The sequence below is a fragment of the Macrobrachium rosenbergii genome, chromosome 21 (genome assembly GCF_040412425.1).
Source record: "Macrobrachium rosenbergii isolate ZJJX-2024 chromosome 21, ASM4041242v1, whole genome shotgun sequence".
Taxonomy (NCBI): domain Eukaryota; kingdom Metazoa; phylum Arthropoda; class Malacostraca; order Decapoda; family Palaemonidae; genus Macrobrachium; species Macrobrachium rosenbergii.
In genome coordinates, this window is record NC_089761.1 from 61252645 (window position 1) to 61270147 (window position 17503).

At 40.9% G+C, this 17503-nt stretch overlaps 1 protein-coding gene across 4 annotated transcripts in view; it reads right to left on the reverse strand.

Annotated features, from left to right (window-relative positions):
* The window catches only part of LOC136850241 (probable methylthioribulose-1-phosphate dehydratase), a 188759-nt gene that overhangs the window by 115496 nt on the left and 55760 nt on the right, over nt 1-17503 (reverse strand). For 2 of the 4 annotated variants that reach the window (XM_067123909.1, XM_067123910.1), the window contains exons 2-4: nt 13409-13727; nt 13003-13239; nt 12718-12886 (exon numbers count right to left, since the gene is read on the reverse strand). In XM_067123909.1, coding sequence (XP_066980010.1) covers nt 12718-12886; nt 13003-13239; nt 13409-13688 — 686 coding nt within the window. In that variant the 5' untranslated portion in view covers nt 13689-13727. The remainder of the gene's footprint in view (nt 1-12717; nt 12887-13002; nt 13240-13408; nt 13728-17503) is intronic. The other 2 variants (XM_067123911.1, XM_067123912.1) reach the window with 1 other exon arrangement.

The following is a 17503-nucleotide window of genomic DNA, read 5'->3' on the forward strand; positions in this document are numbered from 1 at the left end:
GGCAATCTAAATGACACCCTAAAGGAGCTCTATTGACAAGACTGGGTTTGGGTGTCGAGCTGTCAAGGCCTCCTTTAGATTCTTACTCTCACATATGAGCAAAGTGATCTATTGTAAGTGCCAATCTAATTCAGCTTGCTGGTGGTTCAGATGTATAGGACCATTTGGTCCCATCAGATCCCCAAAGCAAAAGCTCAGTCCTCCCTCATGGGCACTTGGTACCAGTCAACGCAACATGGGCCTGTGGATGACCAATACCCACATCAGAGGTTCAAGCTGTGGTAACTTAACCAGTGGAGCTCACCATAGGTGAATGGGCATGTGATCTGACATGTAAACGTAATCCCTGGGCAACTGATGAGCCATGGGCAGGCCAAGGAACAGAAAAATCCCAAGTAAACAGATTACCCTGGTGCTAGACAGCACCATACACTGGAGATTTGTATAAGTACAGTTCAAGACTGTGAACATATTGAGCAAGGTGGTAGAGTTGGGTTAACCAGGTGTTTAAGGCAAAAAATGGGTTGACCCAAGGTATCAGGTACACTTGGTGAAACCTGTGTCAGCCCAACCTGCAATGGATGCTTCATCCAAAGGAGGCCACCACCATCTGGTTGCTTATCAAAGTCCTATGGAACTTCTTTTGAGAGTTCTTGGAGAAGAATGAGGAAAAGCTCAAACAAAGTAGGAAGTAAAGCAATTGCATTTCTTCCCCATTACCCCTCGCTCACGTGGGATGTACAACTATTACACCAGGATCAACCTGGTTGACCTTCTTAGTGGATGAAGCTGCAGTAAAAGCAGCAAGGGCCTTAACAGGCTTAGATGAACCTTAGTGATCAAGAAAAGAAAGTGAAGGTTGGACTACCTGGGATATTAAGGTAAGGCCACACCTCCTGCAGACACTCAATCAAGGACGATATACCTGGCATATAGTTAGAATCAGTAAGAGTAGGTGGTGGCAGACTGTGCACAAAGGTCAAGTCCCATTATGGAAGAGACTGGTCTGGGTACTAGTTCATCATCTGAGGAGACAGCATGGAAATCACTCACCTTCCCATATGTACCTTTGGACTGTGAGGCAGCAGCGTGTGTGGAAGGGGTGAGGAGTTTAAAACCAGAAGGGTTTGACAGTATCATTGGGAGAATAACCTCCATACCCCATTAAACCAGTGGGCACTTCTTATCCCTCTTCCTACTAAACCTTCCCTACTGACAGGGTGACCACTCTGCACACTCCTTTCGAGGGGAGGGCTGCAAATCCTACCCCTACAAAACCACAAAACCTGTGTTAATAACCAGAAGAGCATCTATAGTGCATCACTATACTATGACCGGAAATAATAAATAAAAATCCACAGTTATGTATATATGAACAAAACTGTATTGATCAAAATACAAAAATAGTTAGAAAACGAAGCTTCTGACTGTTTGCTAAAGAGGACATGCAAACAGTCTAAAGCTCCCTTTTTTATTCGTTTTTGTATTCTGATAAATATAGTCTTGCTCATACAGTATAAATAACTGTGGCTTTTTACTTATTAATCAGAAGAGTCTAATGCATTCACATAAGTGCTCACATCCCTCGCAAGGTCTCTGAACTTGCTGTTTCTCCTTACTTCATTCATGAAAAAACATGTAAACACTAACAGACATCACAAAGGTAGGTGAGTGGGTATTCCCCAATCAATGCCCTTAACCACTAGTTGGCTACCTTTTTACCAAGTTTCAACAACTGATTCCTAATGGCACTACGGGATACTCCTAAATTAAAGGCGATGGTCTTAACTTTCTTAGGAACAAATAAGAGATCAATAATAACATGACTAGAGGCTCAGAGGGAGTATGTACTGTACTGAAGTGCAGTACCAGGCTTAAAACATTGCAAAAATCTGTACTCTGAATAAAAACTTGAAAGAACTTTTCCTCTATTTATTTAACATGTAGCTACTGTCACAACTATTGAACTGCATTCAAGAATATTCATTAGTTTTATGTGATATGTGATGAATTTCAGTGCAAATACTGAAAATATAACCCAGCGTGCATACCTCTGTCTGCACTATATTCCTACAGTACTACCAAATAAAGTACAGGCAGTCCCCGGTTCACGACAGGTCCAGCTTATGACATTCCGAGGTTACGACGCTTTTCAATATTAATCAGAAATTATTTCTGATTAATATGGCTCCAAAACGGCAGAATAATCAAAAGGAGGCTTTTTTTATGAAAAACTCAATAAAAATGTAGTTTACATTGTTTTCAATACACCCAAAGCATTAAAAGTAAGGTTTTCTTAGGATTTTTTACGATTCTGGGTTTACAACAATTTTCGGTTTATGACGCAGCGTAAAAACGGAACCCCCATCATAAACCGGGGACTGTCTGTAATAGCAATGCCTCTAATATTAAGAAAGTGCTTCTGTATAAATGCACACTGAAGAAAATGTTATTTTCATTGTAAAATTGTTTCATATATACTTATCAAGTACATTCATACCTTGAACTTACGCGAGGTTAGGTTCTGGAGCCCCTCGTGCAAGATGAATTTTCGCGTAAGTTTGGCATGGTCTTTAAAAATGCTAATAAATGTTTATTTCCAGAGTTTAAGTACTAAATATGACCCTAATCATGCTCCCAAAGTATTAAGCTAACTTTTAAATGAACTAAAGTTAGTGCAATTTTATTTAAAATTTAGCTTATTACCCTTAAAAAAGGAATACAGTTAATGGTTGACATAAAAATTGAGTACTGCACAGTTTCATAATAGCGCATTTACAGTAGGTGCGTACGTATACTAATGTTACCCTTAATTCATGGGATGCTGTTTTCTTTGTCACTTAGAGTAAAAGCCGTTTTCTTTGCGTCACTAGGCAAAACGTCATGTGTCACAGTCGTAACATAAGTACAATTCCATAAAATATCGAAAACATGTACATAATGTTCGTAGAAGGTAGTACAGTACAGGTAAAATTCAATCAATTTAAAAATTATATACTGTACAGGTAATGACTAGAGAAATAATACGTTGTAAAAGTATGTTTGAGAACTACGAAGAGAGAGAGAGAGAGAGAGAGAGAGAGAGAGAGAGAGAGAGAGAGAGAGAGAGAGAGAGAGAGAGAGAGAGAGAGAGAGAGAGATACTGTAATAAAGTAACTGTACTGCTTTTGTATCATATTCATGCACAAATATATAAATACAAATTTTCCATTCTGATTTTAAACCTAAAAACAAGAAAACTTAAAAATTAAACACACTTTCTACAGGGTATCATCTTTGAAAAATGCAGTAACTAAAAAGTATCACATCTTGTAAAAGTATACCAACTGAACGTGCTGTAATTACATGCACATACAGGTTGCACCAGCACTTTTCTCTGAGGTGAACAGAGTAATTTTCAAAGAATGACACTTATACAACTCTTAGTTACATCTCTGATATTACATTAACAAATTCATCTTATCAAATGAGCACGACTGAACAACCTCATCTCAAGGTCATGTAAAGTCCTTGTGACAAAGACTTTGCAAATGGACATAATACTTGTATGATATTTATGTACAGAAATATAAATATAAATTTTCCATATCGATTTTACAGTTAAAAGCATGAAAACTTATAAATGTACTTCAAACATTAAACAAACATTTTCTGCAGGGGTATCATCTTTGAAAAGTGCAGTAACTTTGCAAATGGGTACCACATCTTGTAAAAGTACACTAACTGAATGTGCTGTAATTACCTTTGCATCATATTTATGCATGTACAAAAATAAAAATAATACATTTTCGATACAGATTTTACACATGAAAGCATGAAATGCATTTTTCATAGAGATTTTACACATGAAAGCATGAAATGCATTTTTCATGGAGATTTTGCACATTAAAACATGAAATGCATTTTTCATAAAGATTTTACACATAAAAGCATGAAATGCATTTTCATACAGGTTTTACACATAAAAGTATGAAATGCATTTTTCATACAGATTTTGCACATAAAAGCATGAAAACTTGTAAATTACTTCAAAAATTAAACACCCACTTCTGCAGGGTTTCTCGAGAATTTCGTGTGTCTGTGAAAAAATCGTGTATGCCCATTAGTTAGGTTCCAGTGGAAAGTTCATGTGTGTGAATTCGCGCAACTCGAATCGTGTAAGATCAAAGTATTACTGTAATTACATAGCTGTAGTTTCTAACTTGCACAGCATTCTTTATTTAAAAAATCACGGTAGCACTTTGATAGTTAACTGTAGGTGACAAGCCCCGCCCAACAATGGGAGTACTGGAAACCTCATTCTGTTTGTGCCCTTATGTCCATGAGAGGGGACGGAGGGTGGGCTCCAATGCTGTAATTATTGGCAAGTATATATGAGACTTAATTTTACCATGAAAATAACATTTTCACATAATTAACTTACAAAGGCGAAGAGATAGTAGGAGAAAAACAGAGATTCCTATGCTTCTTCCCCCAATACCATGCCAGCCAATGATAATGGCCCCAAGGTACTGCAATTATCCAAACACTGTTTCAACTCCTTTCAAATAATGAGAAGCAAAGATTGGTTCGCACTTCAAGTAGGTCAATTGTAGAATGGAAGTGAGGGACAAATGTGTCTGAAGCTAATAAAGTAGAGACTGTCCTGACGTCATGAGCTTTCACTTTAAAAGTACGCAAAATATCCTCCTGAATCTGAGTGTGCCTCAGAAATTAAGTCTTTGACTAAAAAGGACATGCGTTCTTAGTTAGAGGATGAGACAGGTTCTTGATAGAGCATCAGAGGTTACTGGATAGTCCTCTGATCTTCTCGGTCCTGCTCATGTAATACCTTAAAGCCCTAGCAAGATAAAGAGCTCTCTTCTTCTTCAGAGTCAAGGTATCCATCAAGGTCTTAATGGAAAAAGAACGGGGCCAAGGCTTGGAAGGGTCCTCGTTCTTGGCTGAAAATCCAAGGGTAAAGTAGCAAACAATGTCTCATGAAAAAACCTACCCTTTAACGATGGCTTGGCACTCCCTAATATGTCAGCAGTAGCCAAGGCCACGAGGAAGAGAGCCTTCTGAGTAAGGTTTCTCCGAGAAGAAGAACAAAGAGGTTCAAAAACAGGACCTGTCAGCTACGTCAACACTGCATCCAGGTCCCAGGAGACTGGATCTTCCTTTCTTGCTTAGACGTATAAAAGGACTTGACAAGGTCATTATGATCTGGGATTGACACGAGATTCAGGACCCCTGTGTTTAAACACTGAGCTAAACACAGCTCAATACCCCTTAATGGTGGAGGACGACAGATTCCTAGATCTCCTCAGATAAGAAGGAAATCTGCATATTGGGTCACAGACGTCGAGTCTAAGACACCAGCTTCGGAAAATCACCCACTTAGCCTGGAAGACGTGGATAGGGAATCGACGCCTGCATCTTGCAATAGCCTCTGCAGAGCATCTTGAAAACCCTTACACTCTGACAAGTTTCCGGACAGTCTGAAGCCTGTCAGGGCATGAAAGGACAACCCTTTGGTATCTCTTAAAGTGCGGTTGTCTGAGTAGACACGGTTTTTAGGGGAAGGAGTCTTGGAAAATCCACCCACAACTGTAGCAGGTCCTGAAACCATTCTTTCATGGGCCAGAACGGGGTTATGAGAGTCATCATAATGTTGCAATGAGCTCAAGGATTGTTCAGCACTTCTCGGACCATGATGAGGGGTGGAAAGGCGTACTGGTCCAAGCGGGACCAATCTTGCCATATGGCGTCTGTTGCCCATGCTAGAGGGTCTGGGGCCTGAGAACAAAAGAGAGGAAGGCAATGATTCCTTGAGGTGGCAAACAGGTCCAATGTCGGCCTGCCCCACAGTATCGCAGATTCCAATAGACCAGGGGATCCAAGGTCCACTTGGTGGGAAGGACCTACTTTTCAACGGTTCAGCTTGTCTCCCAGAATATTTAGTTTGCCCTGAATAAATCGAATGACTAGACTCACTCAATTTGATCTGTTCACAGTAGAAGGTCTCTTGATGTCAGGCAAAGAGAAAAAGAGTGAGTGCCGCCTCACTTTTGCATGTACGTTAGGGATGTGGTATTCTTTGAATAGACTAGTTAGTTATAAATGATTTGTTTAACCAGACATCTGAACTCTTTTAGGGTTCTTCTTGGGCTGGAAAAAGAAGGGGGGAAAGAGTGCTGCCACAGTCTTGTTGTGAACTAGGGTAGACAAGCTCTGAGGCCCTAAGTGAATTACTTTCAGCTCACTGACATTGATGTGAAGGTTGGTTCTGTTCTTCAGGAGACCAAGTCTCGGAAAGTTCCCAGTTCCCCAAGAGGATAAATCAACCTATAACTGAGGAGTTTGTACAGAAGTCTAGATCTGGGCTCAGAGGATGAAGGGCTTTCCTTCTGAAAGTCTACGTTTGGACCACAACCATGCTGGTCCGACTTGATCTCCGGGGTTTATGGGAAACATGTAGGTGTCTGGTAGTTTCCCTGTCCCAGTTGGCCTTGAGGAAGGATGGCAAAACTCTCATGAGAAGTTTGCCTAACTTGACAAACGTCTTGATGGACGACAGAGTCCCCAGTAGGCTCATCCACTGATGGGCCGAGCAAAACGAAGGGGCAAGAAACTTGTGGACCATCTGAAGGCAGCTGACAAAAAAACCCAAAAAGTTTGACAGTTGAGACTTGTCCCCAAATAGAGGAAATCTTGCAACAGAACCAACTGGGACTTCTGAAGGTAGATGATAATTCCCAGTTCCTGAGAGAGGATGTTCAAGTCCTTCATGCACTTTTCCCTCAAAGGGGATTGAAGAGGCAAGTCATCCAGATATAGAATGATGTTTATGTGTATTAAATGAAGTCATTTTGCTAGAGGAGCGAGGACTCGAATGGAAACTTGAGGTGCCATAGAGAGGTTGAAGCAATGAGTCCGAAACTAGAAGACTTAGCTGGTGCCTGGTGCTTGGGAGCTGATGCCAGGCACTCTGACAGGAGACAGGCATTTTGACACTGATGTAGGGTGCCTGAGAGAGTGTCCTGGAAGACGAACCTCAGATACTTCTTGAGTCGGGATGGAAGGGAAAGTGGAAGCATGCGTCCTGCATATCCAAGGTTATCATCCAATCGCCCTGGTGAGTGGATGAAAGGACTGACTGGTTCATTTCCATCTGAACTTCGTCTGCTGGACAAAGAGATTGAGGGTGCTTACATTGAGAACTGGTCTCCAAACCACGATAATTTGGGGACCACAAACAGATGGTAATAGAAGCCCTCTGAGTTGATGGCCTCAACTTCTTCTACGACTCTCTTTTGAAGGAGAGAGGAGACATCCTCCAAAAGAGCCGAATGTTTTCCCAAGCCTCTTGAGTAGGCCACAGAACAATGGGAGAAGGGACCAAAGGGGGGCTCTCCATGAACAGAAGGGAGAATCCTTTCCTAAGAACCTTGACAATCCACTGTTCTGTCCCTCTCGAGAAGTCTGGCTCTCACTTGTGCACAGAGGACTTCTTCCTCATTTCTTGGGCAAGGACTTGAGCTACTCTTGATAGGTCTGGCTGAGAAGTAGACATTGGAGTGGGTCCTACACTTAACTTGGGCTTACTCCCATGAAAGGGAAGCTGCTGGAGAGGAGAGACCATCTTAGGAACAAACGTGGACGAATCCTTGTTGTGTTTGGAAGAATGCACCAGAAGATCCTAAGGGCTCTTCTGTTGGAGGTCCAACTTCTGGGCCTGAGTAACTCCTTTAGTGGAACAGGTGCACCAAAAAATCTCCTCTTCAAAACCCCCAAAAGAGAAAAGAGCCATTAGTTCAAGAGAGCCATCCTTGATGGTCTTGTCTGCATGGGAAAGGACTCCTGGCCAGTCTGAGGAGAAGCCTCCACTAAATCATTGCAATCTTCAATCTTCTTGGCTAGTGGTCTCACCATCCAGTCCAAGAAACTAAAAGCTTCAAACAACTCAAAAAGGACTTTGACAAGGAGGTCAAGTTCTGCCAAAGAAAAACATAATTCTCGCCGACGAAAACGGCGAGCGTCCGGAAGGAACCCCACCCCCACCCCGGTGGTATAGGAAAGAAACCTCTTAGAGATTAACCCTTAAATGCCAAGCCTCTATTTATGAAAGTGTCTGTCGTATGCCGGCGGCTTTCGGGAGTTAGCGCCGAAGCAGAAAAAAAGCTTTTCAAAAAATCACAGCATGCTTAGTTTTTAAGGTTAAGAGTTCATTTTTGGCTCCTTTTTTTGACATTGCCTGAAGTTTAGTATGCAACCATCAGAAATGAAAAAAATATCATTATCATATATAAATATTGAAATATATGAGTGCAAAAAAAAAATTTCATATATAATTGTATACAAATCGTGCTGTGAACAAAACGGTTAAAGCTAACGAGTTATTTTTTTTCTTTGTATTGTACACTAAATTGCGATGATTTTGGTATATAACAAATTGTAAAACGGTCAAAGCAACACAGAGAAAATATTATCACAAAATGATGCATGAATTCGTAATGTGCGGACGTAAAAAAACGTTTTTTTCAAAAATTTCACCATTAATTGAAATATTGTGCTACAGACTTCCTGTTTGTTGCAAACTGAAGGTAATTGATTGAATATTACTAGACTGTAAGTGTTTTAGCTTACAATTGAAGCTTTCGACCATTTCGGTCGAGTTAAAGTTGACCAAAGGTAGAATTTTTTCTATTTATCGTGATTTATATGAAAATATTTCAAAACTGATAAAAGCTACAACCATGAGTTATTTTTAGTTGTATTCTACATGAAATTACTCACATTTTCATATATAAAACTTTATGTAACGACTAATATAAAACGGTGCAAACATTACGACAAAGTGACGAAAGAATTTCCGAGATGTTCAGCAGAGTTACCGCGCGGACGTAAGGATAAAGTTCTTCTAAAAAATTCACCATAAATCGAAATATTGTGCTAGAGACTTCCAATTTGTTGCAAAATGAAGGTAAATGATTGAATATTACTAGAATGTAAGAGTTTCAGCTTACAATTGAAGCTTTTGACCATTTCGGTCGAGTCAAAGTTGACCAAAGGTTGAAATTTTGGCACATTGTGATTTATATGAAAATATTTCAAAATTGATAGAAGCTACAACCATGAGTTATTTTTTTGTTGTATTCTACATGAAATTGCACACATTTTCATATATAAAACTTTATGTAATGACTAATATAAAATGGTGCCAACATTACGACAAAGTGACGAAAGAATTTCCGAGATGTTCGGCAGTGTTACCGCGCGGACGTAAGGAACTTTTTTTAAAAAATTCACCATAAATCGAAATACTGTGCTAGAGACTTCCAATTTGTTTCAAAATGAAGGTAAATGATTGAATATTACTAGAATGTAAGAGTTTTAGCTTACAATTGCGTTTTTCGACCATTTCGGTCGAGTCAAAGTTGACCGAAGGTTGAAATTTTGGCACATCGTGATTTATATGAAAATATTTCAAAACTGATAGAAGCTACAACCATGTGTTATTTTTTGTTGTATTCTACATGAAATTGCGCACATTTTCATATATAAAACTTTATGTAACAACTAATATAAAATGGTGCCAACATTACGACAAGGTGACGAAAGAATTTCTGAGATGTTCAGCAGTTACCGCGCGGACGTAAGGAAGTTTTTTCAAAAATTCACCATAAATCGAAATACTGTGCTAAAGACTTCCAATTTGTTGCAAAATGAAGGTAAATGATTGAATATTACTAGAATGTAAGTGTTTTAGCTTACAATTGTGTTTTTCAATCATTTCGGTCGAGTCAAAGTTGACCAAAGGTTGAAATTTTGGCATTTATTGTGATTTATATGAAAATATTTCCAAACTGATAAAAGCTAAAACCATCAGTTATTTTTTGTTGTATTTTACATGAAATTGCACACATTTTCATATATAAAACTTTATGTAACGGCTAATATAAAACGGTGCAAAAATTACGACAAAATGACGTAAGAATTTCTGAAATTTTTTAGCCAATTAAAAGGCGGACGTAAGGAAAAAGTTCTATTAAAAAATTCACCATAAATCGAAATATTGTGCTAGAGACTTCCAATTTGTTGCAAAATGAAGGTAAATGATTGAATATTACTAGAATGTAAGAGTTTTAGCTTACAATTGCGTTTTTCGACCATTTCGGTCAAGTCAAAGTTGACCGAAGGTTGAAATTTTTTGTACTCAACATATGGTACGTCCACTCGTCACCCGACAGACAATTTTAGTCAACTTACGATACGTCCAGTCGGCGTTTAAGGGTTAAGTGCAAGGGAGGAAAGACAAAGGAAGCCTTAACTTCCTCCATCTTAGCAGAAAACCAAACTTCAATCTCCTTGAGTGCCTTCCTAGAAGACAAGGAGAGCACCACTGTGGAGAGCCTAGGTCTGTCATTGGATGGCTTCTATCAGGAAGGTTGAGGTAGTTAAGATCGAGGCTAGCAGGAGCCAAAAAAGGGCAGGAAAGCTCGCCAACAAATATTAAAGGAGAGCTGCATAGGCTAGGAGACCTGCGGTCAGAAACGGGCACTTGGCGCTCTGAGCAGGATATTGATACTGAAGAGTTGGCACCGGGCGCTTGGGAGCTGGCATCAGGTGCTTGGCAATTGGCGCCAAGCACTTGGGAGCTGGTGCCAGATGCTCAGGAGCAGGCGTTGGGCACTTGAATGAAGACAATGGGCGCCTGAGAGGGATTGTTGGGCACTTGGGAGCCAAATACTGGCGCCCAACAGAAGTACGCTTAGGAGGGAAATACTTCGGACTGTCTCTTGCACTGCAGGAAGGTTGATGACTGTGCCTGGCTCCTTAAACCGCTAACTGGGCAGTGGAGAAGAGCAGCCAACATCGCCTGCGTGCCTCTTTAATGGACGAGATGAACCTGGAAAGCACTTGTGGAGCTTCCAAATCCTGGCTGGAGTCTTAAGAGTCAGAAGACAACTGACGCGCATCCACAGAAACGCCTTCCAACGGCTGTCTGTCGAAGCCTGGGAGCAATCAACAGGCTCGACTGAGGGGGGGTGACTACATTGGGCAAACCCTACCAGCCTTCCTTGGACCTCCGGTATGTCTTCTCCCAAGTTTAGGGGAGTATGACAGGGACCTTCGTCTACGAGAACCAGCGGGATGAGCAGCCACCTCCTCCACTTGCATAACATTCTCATGTCAAGATGCCTTTCTGGTGGCTGTCTGCTGATACCTGGGAACGTGCAACAGGTTCGACTGAGAGGGCAACTACCCGTGGGCCAACCCTCTCAGCCTCCATTGGACCTTTGGTATGTCTTCTCCCAGGTTTAAGGGAGTATGACGGTGAACTTGGTCTAGAAGAACCGACGGGAAGAGCAGCCACCTCCTCCACTTTACTGTACTGTATTCACTACTAGGTTAAATTTTTTTGTTAGACCTAAACTTGAGACTGGCAATGGCAAGGGTTGGAAGCAAGGGAGCCAGGCGTGGGAGTAGGCGGACTAAAAGTAGGGGGATAGTAACAGGAGAAAAGGCTGGAAGGGGGGAAGAAGGAATAGCAGAGCTATGTTCTAACCTAGGCTAGGGTAGATTTCTAGGCAAAGGGAAGCTTGTTTGTCAGCTCTAGAGGCCGCCTTCCTTTTTCTATCCCTCTCTTGTCTACTTGATGTAATGTAACCATTACATTTAGCACAAGTTTTCTCCCTCCTATATTTCTGCCCACTACATTATCTGCAAATTAAGTATATGAAGATTTGATTAATCTGGTTTTTCAACTTTCACTACAATAAAACTAGGTGAACTTGAACCAGACATAATAACCAAAGAACTAGAAAAAATTATCCTGAACGCTATTAAAGCTTGAAGGCTATTCAAATAAGCGATAATACTTCACGAAATCCAGCAATAAAACCAAAAATCAGTAAACAAAAGCTGCAGCAAACCCCTCGATGTTACTCAAGAGCTGGCAGAAACAGAATGTTTTCTGCCAAGTTGTTTCCAGTACTCCTGTTGGTGGGTGGGGCTTGTCACCTACTCTAAACTATCGAAGTGCTACCGTGATTTTTTAAATAAAGGCTGTCATGCGAGTTAGAAACTACAAGTGCCATCCTACTTGCATCTGAGCTTGGTTTCAACCAACTGGTTGTAAGTCAAAATGAAAGTAAGTCAAACCTTAGAAGTTACTAACATACTGGGTATGGCATAACATCAAACCTTTGCTATATAAAGTACCAACATAGTACTGTCAGGTAATGTACAATAATTATTTAAATCTTTTTACCATAATGTACTTCTACTGATATATTTTAATAATTTCTGTACGTAATGTATATTATGTATGGGTAGGCACTGAGTTACAACAGGGATCGGTTCTTGAATGCATGTCAGAAATCGATTTTAACTTAAATTGGTTTGCAATTCAGTCTACAATACTGTTAATACTGTATGATGCTGCTAATAGGGCAGGTTAACTCAAAATGATGCTGCCTGATTGACAAGAGAGCTCTCCCGAGATGGCACGTTGCCGAGTAACTAGTGGTCAACTGTTATACAGCGTGTACTCTTATGCAGCCACCTGCCCGGCCCCGCTGTCAGAAGTACAGTTGTAAGTGCGAGTGGTTGAATGTCAATCAGGCTGTAAGTCAGATGGTACTTGTATAGCTATGTAATTACTTGGTAAGTTACTTATATGAAACCAGTATTTTGGAACAATAAATTTTAAGTCTGCAAAACCAAACTCACCCTGTTTTGATGCTGATGCCACCACCTGTTCCACTAACCCAACCAAGACTGTAGAACACTTGGCCTAATTCACATATTAACTCAGTAGGATGTTTCTGGCCTCTTCTTAAGGACTGATTCAAAGCGTTTTGCTTTGGACGACCAAGTGGTTTTCGAGCAACCCATGTTCCTAGGAAAATTTCAGCAAATATCAGTGATATTACTACACCAAAAGTAGGCCTAAAAGTAGGGCATGCTTTAGCATAAAGCACTATATTAAAAAAAATGATCACAACTAAAAATTACCTGTTTCTAATGTATGTCCTTTAGGTCTACCTCGCCTTGTCTTCTTTTCAGCAATATTAAAAAAAACCTCTTCATCACTGTCTGAATCATCAAAATGGAATGATCTCTTATTCCTCCCACTTCTTCTTCTTGATGGCGAAGCTCTGAATGTTTTAGCTGGTTCTGAAATGTCTGCATCTACCTCTGAACCCTGTTTGTCCTTTTCTAGATCTTCTGTCTCTTCACCAACTGGATCTGCTATAGGTTTTTGAGCAACCCATATTCACAGGGAAATTTCAAGAAAAATTAATTTTGATACCACATAAAAAGTAGACCTAAAAAAAGGCATGCTTTATCAAAATTTAAAGAATTAACACAAAACTCTCAACTACATATTAATGGTGTCATATATATCCTTTTAGCCTACCTTGATTTTTCTTCTCTTTGGCACTGTTATATACAACCTCTTCATTGCTGTCTGAATCATCAAAAGATGATGCTCTCTTCTTCCTTCTTTGTTGTCTTTTTGCTGGTGATGCACTGTCAGTTTTAGCTGCTTCTGAAAAGTCTGTATCTGGCTCTACATCACGAATCTCTTCATCAACTGGCTCTGCCATAAAAACTCTCTTGCGTCCTCTTCCTCTTCTTAGCTTGGATAAGCCTTTTTTTCCAGCAGCAACTGGGGCAGAGGTTTCCTCTCCGGACATTGTTTCCGTTTCTTGACTGAAGAGATAAACTTGTATTCTCTGTGGAAATGCACTACATTTTAATTTCAAGTAATCCAAAGTCCTTTTTTTCACATAACATTTATCAGATTGTGGAAAGAGGTGGCAAAATAAGTATGACACTGATTAATTTTGAATTTATTTTCTTATAGTTTTTTAAATACAGTACAGTAAAGCCCCTGTATTCACGGGGGATGCGTACCGCAACCACCCCCCAGCAAATAGCTTAAATCTGCAAATACTTAAAACCCCTCTAAAAACACTTAGAACTGCCTATTTTGATAGTTTAAACACAAGAAAAACTCTCTAAAAATGCCTATACCCGAGTATTTTAATAGTTTTATCACAAAAAGTGCATTTAGTCATGAAAATGATATGAAAATACAGTAATTAGTGAATATTTCTCAGTGAAAAATACCACGAATCAGCGAATTTTCCGTGAATATTGGGTAGATACGTTCCACAGAGAAATCCGCGAATATGTGAGCCCGCGAATCTTGAGAACGCGAATACGGGGGGTTTACTGTACAGTAAATACTGTATCTGCCCGTGATGTACCAGCAAAACATGATATTTTTATGATAAGAATGACAAAGCTAATAGCTTCTGCCATGGCAGTCTAACAAAATTCAAATTTTGTGGTGGCACCACTATCATTTGCATAGGTGACAAGGCCCTGCCCACATTTGGGACTGATAGGTAAAACTCAGAAGAGAGCTTCAATTTGTTTGAGGCCTGATGTCCATCTGAGGGGAGGAGGGAGGGCTCCGATTATGTAATTACTTGGTAAGTACTGTATATATAAAATCTTATTTATATATATAAAACCTCTGTGGCCCCATTCCTCACCAAAAGAGGTACAGCCTGGCTCCTACCAGGGCGCGAAGGACTAAATTTTCATTTCTTGACGGCTGGTTTAAAAGAAGATTTCTTGATCAATCTATACGGTTGATGCAGATTGGCCTGAGGTCTAGGTTGGCCTAGATCTTCATCCTCGAAAGGGCTGAGGTTGCTGAGGCAAGAAAGATGGGATCTGTCCAAAGGAGAAACAAGAGGGCTGACTTCTCCATTACAAGTATGTAACCCTTTTTGCAGCAAAGGAGCACAACTGCTCTCTTTTCTTCAAAATCCCCATCAAAAAAAGGGAGGTGAGCTCAAAAGAACCATCTCTGACTGCTTTGCCAGTGCAAGACAATCCCCCAACCAGTCAGAAGCAAAATCTTCTCCTAGGACTGGACAATCCTTGATTTTCCTTACCAAAGCTCCCACGGTCCACTTGAGGAAGCTAAAAATTTACAAAACCTTGAAGAGGTTCCTGACAAGATGATCTAGCTCGGGCAAAGAAAACAAATCTTAGCTGAGGTGAATGCAGAACCACCTGTTAAATCAACCAACCAGAGGCCCCCTTGGGAGGATGCAGAAACTCCCAAAAAAGGGAGCTCCTTCAGTTGCATAAAAGCAATAACTCCTCTTGAGAAGCTTAGAAGGGAAAGCAAAGGTAGTTTTACCTTGCTCCCTTTTCATGGCCAGCCACTCATCTACTTCCTGAAGGACATTCTTTGAGGATGAGGAAAGAACCAACTTTGGGAGGCAAGAGCTGTCAGACGTCCGTTTCCTCATGAGGAAGGTCCAGACTGGAGAATCAGGAGCGGCAGGCTTGATAAAATCTGGGAAATTATCCAGAAAAAACCTCAATAAGGAAGAATAAGCTGAAGAAGGAGCAGCATCTTGTTCAGCATCCTCACTGTCAGAAGAGATAGGGGACAAAGACGTGTCCTTACTCTTGGAGACTGCTGTTTTCTTCTTGGAAAACCCCATGAGCTCCTCAAGTTGATGCTTAATCGGAGCTAAAGATGAGTCTTCCTGGGCCGATGAGAGTGGAAGAGGTGCCAAGTGCTTTACAGTTGGCGCCGAGTGCCCAGAGGTTATTGCTGAATGCTCCACAGCTGGCACCGAGCGTCCAGAAGTTGGTGCGAGTGGTTGGGTGCGGAAGTCTGAAAAGACAAAGCAGGCGCCAAGTGTTACAGAGGAAAGGGGCGCTCAGATATGAGAGAGTCTTTAGCAGTGGGTGACAAGTGCTTACTTGGAGCATCTGGGAGCTTGAGACATGAGAGAGACTCCGGACTATCCCACGAAAGCTGAAGATGACGAGCAGATGAAGTGGCACAAGGTGGAATAGCAGAACTGCAGGAGGGCTGAGGGCTAACACTGGCCTCCTTGTACCTCTTGACAGGAGGTGGGGAGCTGTCCACACAGGCAGAGTGCCTTTTCAAAGGTCGAGAAGCGGAAGCACAGTGCCACTGTCGCTTCCTGTCAGGAGAGGAGCCCCATCTGAGTCTGACGCCAGCCGATTCACACCGAAAGAGATGCCCTTCCAGTGGCACTCTGTCGCAGCCTAGGAAAGTGCAACAAGCTCGACAGAGGGGCGACTGTCCGTGGGCAAACTTCACCGGCCTCCCTTGGACCTCCGGTATGTCTTCTCCCTGGTGTGGGGGAGCGGGACAGGGACCTTCATCTAGGAGCACCGGTGGGACAGGCAGCCACCTCCTCAACATGCATAACACTGTCACTTTGCACAACACTGACACTCGGAACACTGGAAGACACTTGCATCACAAAATCTCTGAAAGAAGTACGTAACTCCATTACAGTGTTAGCCAAAAACTCAAATTTTTTGTCAAACCTCGCTTAGAGACTGGCAATAGTGTTGGGAGTAGAAGCATAGGAACCTGGTAAAGAAGTATAGGGTAAAGGAGTAGGGGGGCTAAGGATGGGAGACATAACAGGAATATGAGGAGAAGAAACAGCGCTATCTTCTACCACACTAGGCAAAGGAGGAGCTGTTACACTAGCCCTGCTTTTGGCTCTAAGGGCAGCCTTCCTTTTCCTATCTCTGTCAAGTCTGTCCAGATGGGACTTTAATGCCTTCTACTTTTTATCTCCCTAATCCTGATATCCTGGACAAGTAAGTTCTTTACAGTACTACATTCCTACCTCCTACATTTGACACACTTAGTGTGAGAACCATAAGATGATTTAGTTAATCTAGTTTTGCAACCATCAATGCAATAACAAATGCTTGAAGAGCTGGTGTTAGACATCTTAAACTAATGTTAGAAATAAAGTTAACCACAGCTAACGATATAATTAATCTTAAAGGCCACCACAAAAAGTGAAACTTCACCAAATTCAGGAGCAAATATCCAAAAACATGAAGCAATGACTGCACAATACCTGATGTTAGTCGGGAGCCGGCAGAAAACGAATTGAAGCTCTTGTTACCTACATGAATGATAGTAGTGCCACCCAGAAATTTGAATTTTGTTAGATTGCCATTTAGAAGCTAGTAGCTAGGTAATTACTTGCTAAGTCACTTATATAAAAATACATTTGACAGCAACATAACATTTTCTTAAAGCTGCATTACACAGTCTCTACCTTACATAGAATTTGAAGGCACTGAGGTCACAAGTACATTTTTTTACTAGTCAAATTTATTTTTAGTTTAAAAAACAGTGTTAAAAACTTTCACAACTAAACTCAAATTCCCTAATCTGACCCATGCAAGGGATGAAAATGAAGTACTAAAACTTAAAGATGAAGTCTTAAATAAAATTTTGGCATTACTGTACATTGGAAATGGAAACTCAAGTGAACTTGCTTGTTCAGCTATAGAAATGTCTACACCATCAAAGCAAGCTAGTTGTAAGGTCAAGCTAAATGCCCTATGGTAACAAAGTCTGATGAGTGTGATGAAAGAACCACTAGAAAACAATACTTGCTGTGGTACTCAAGGT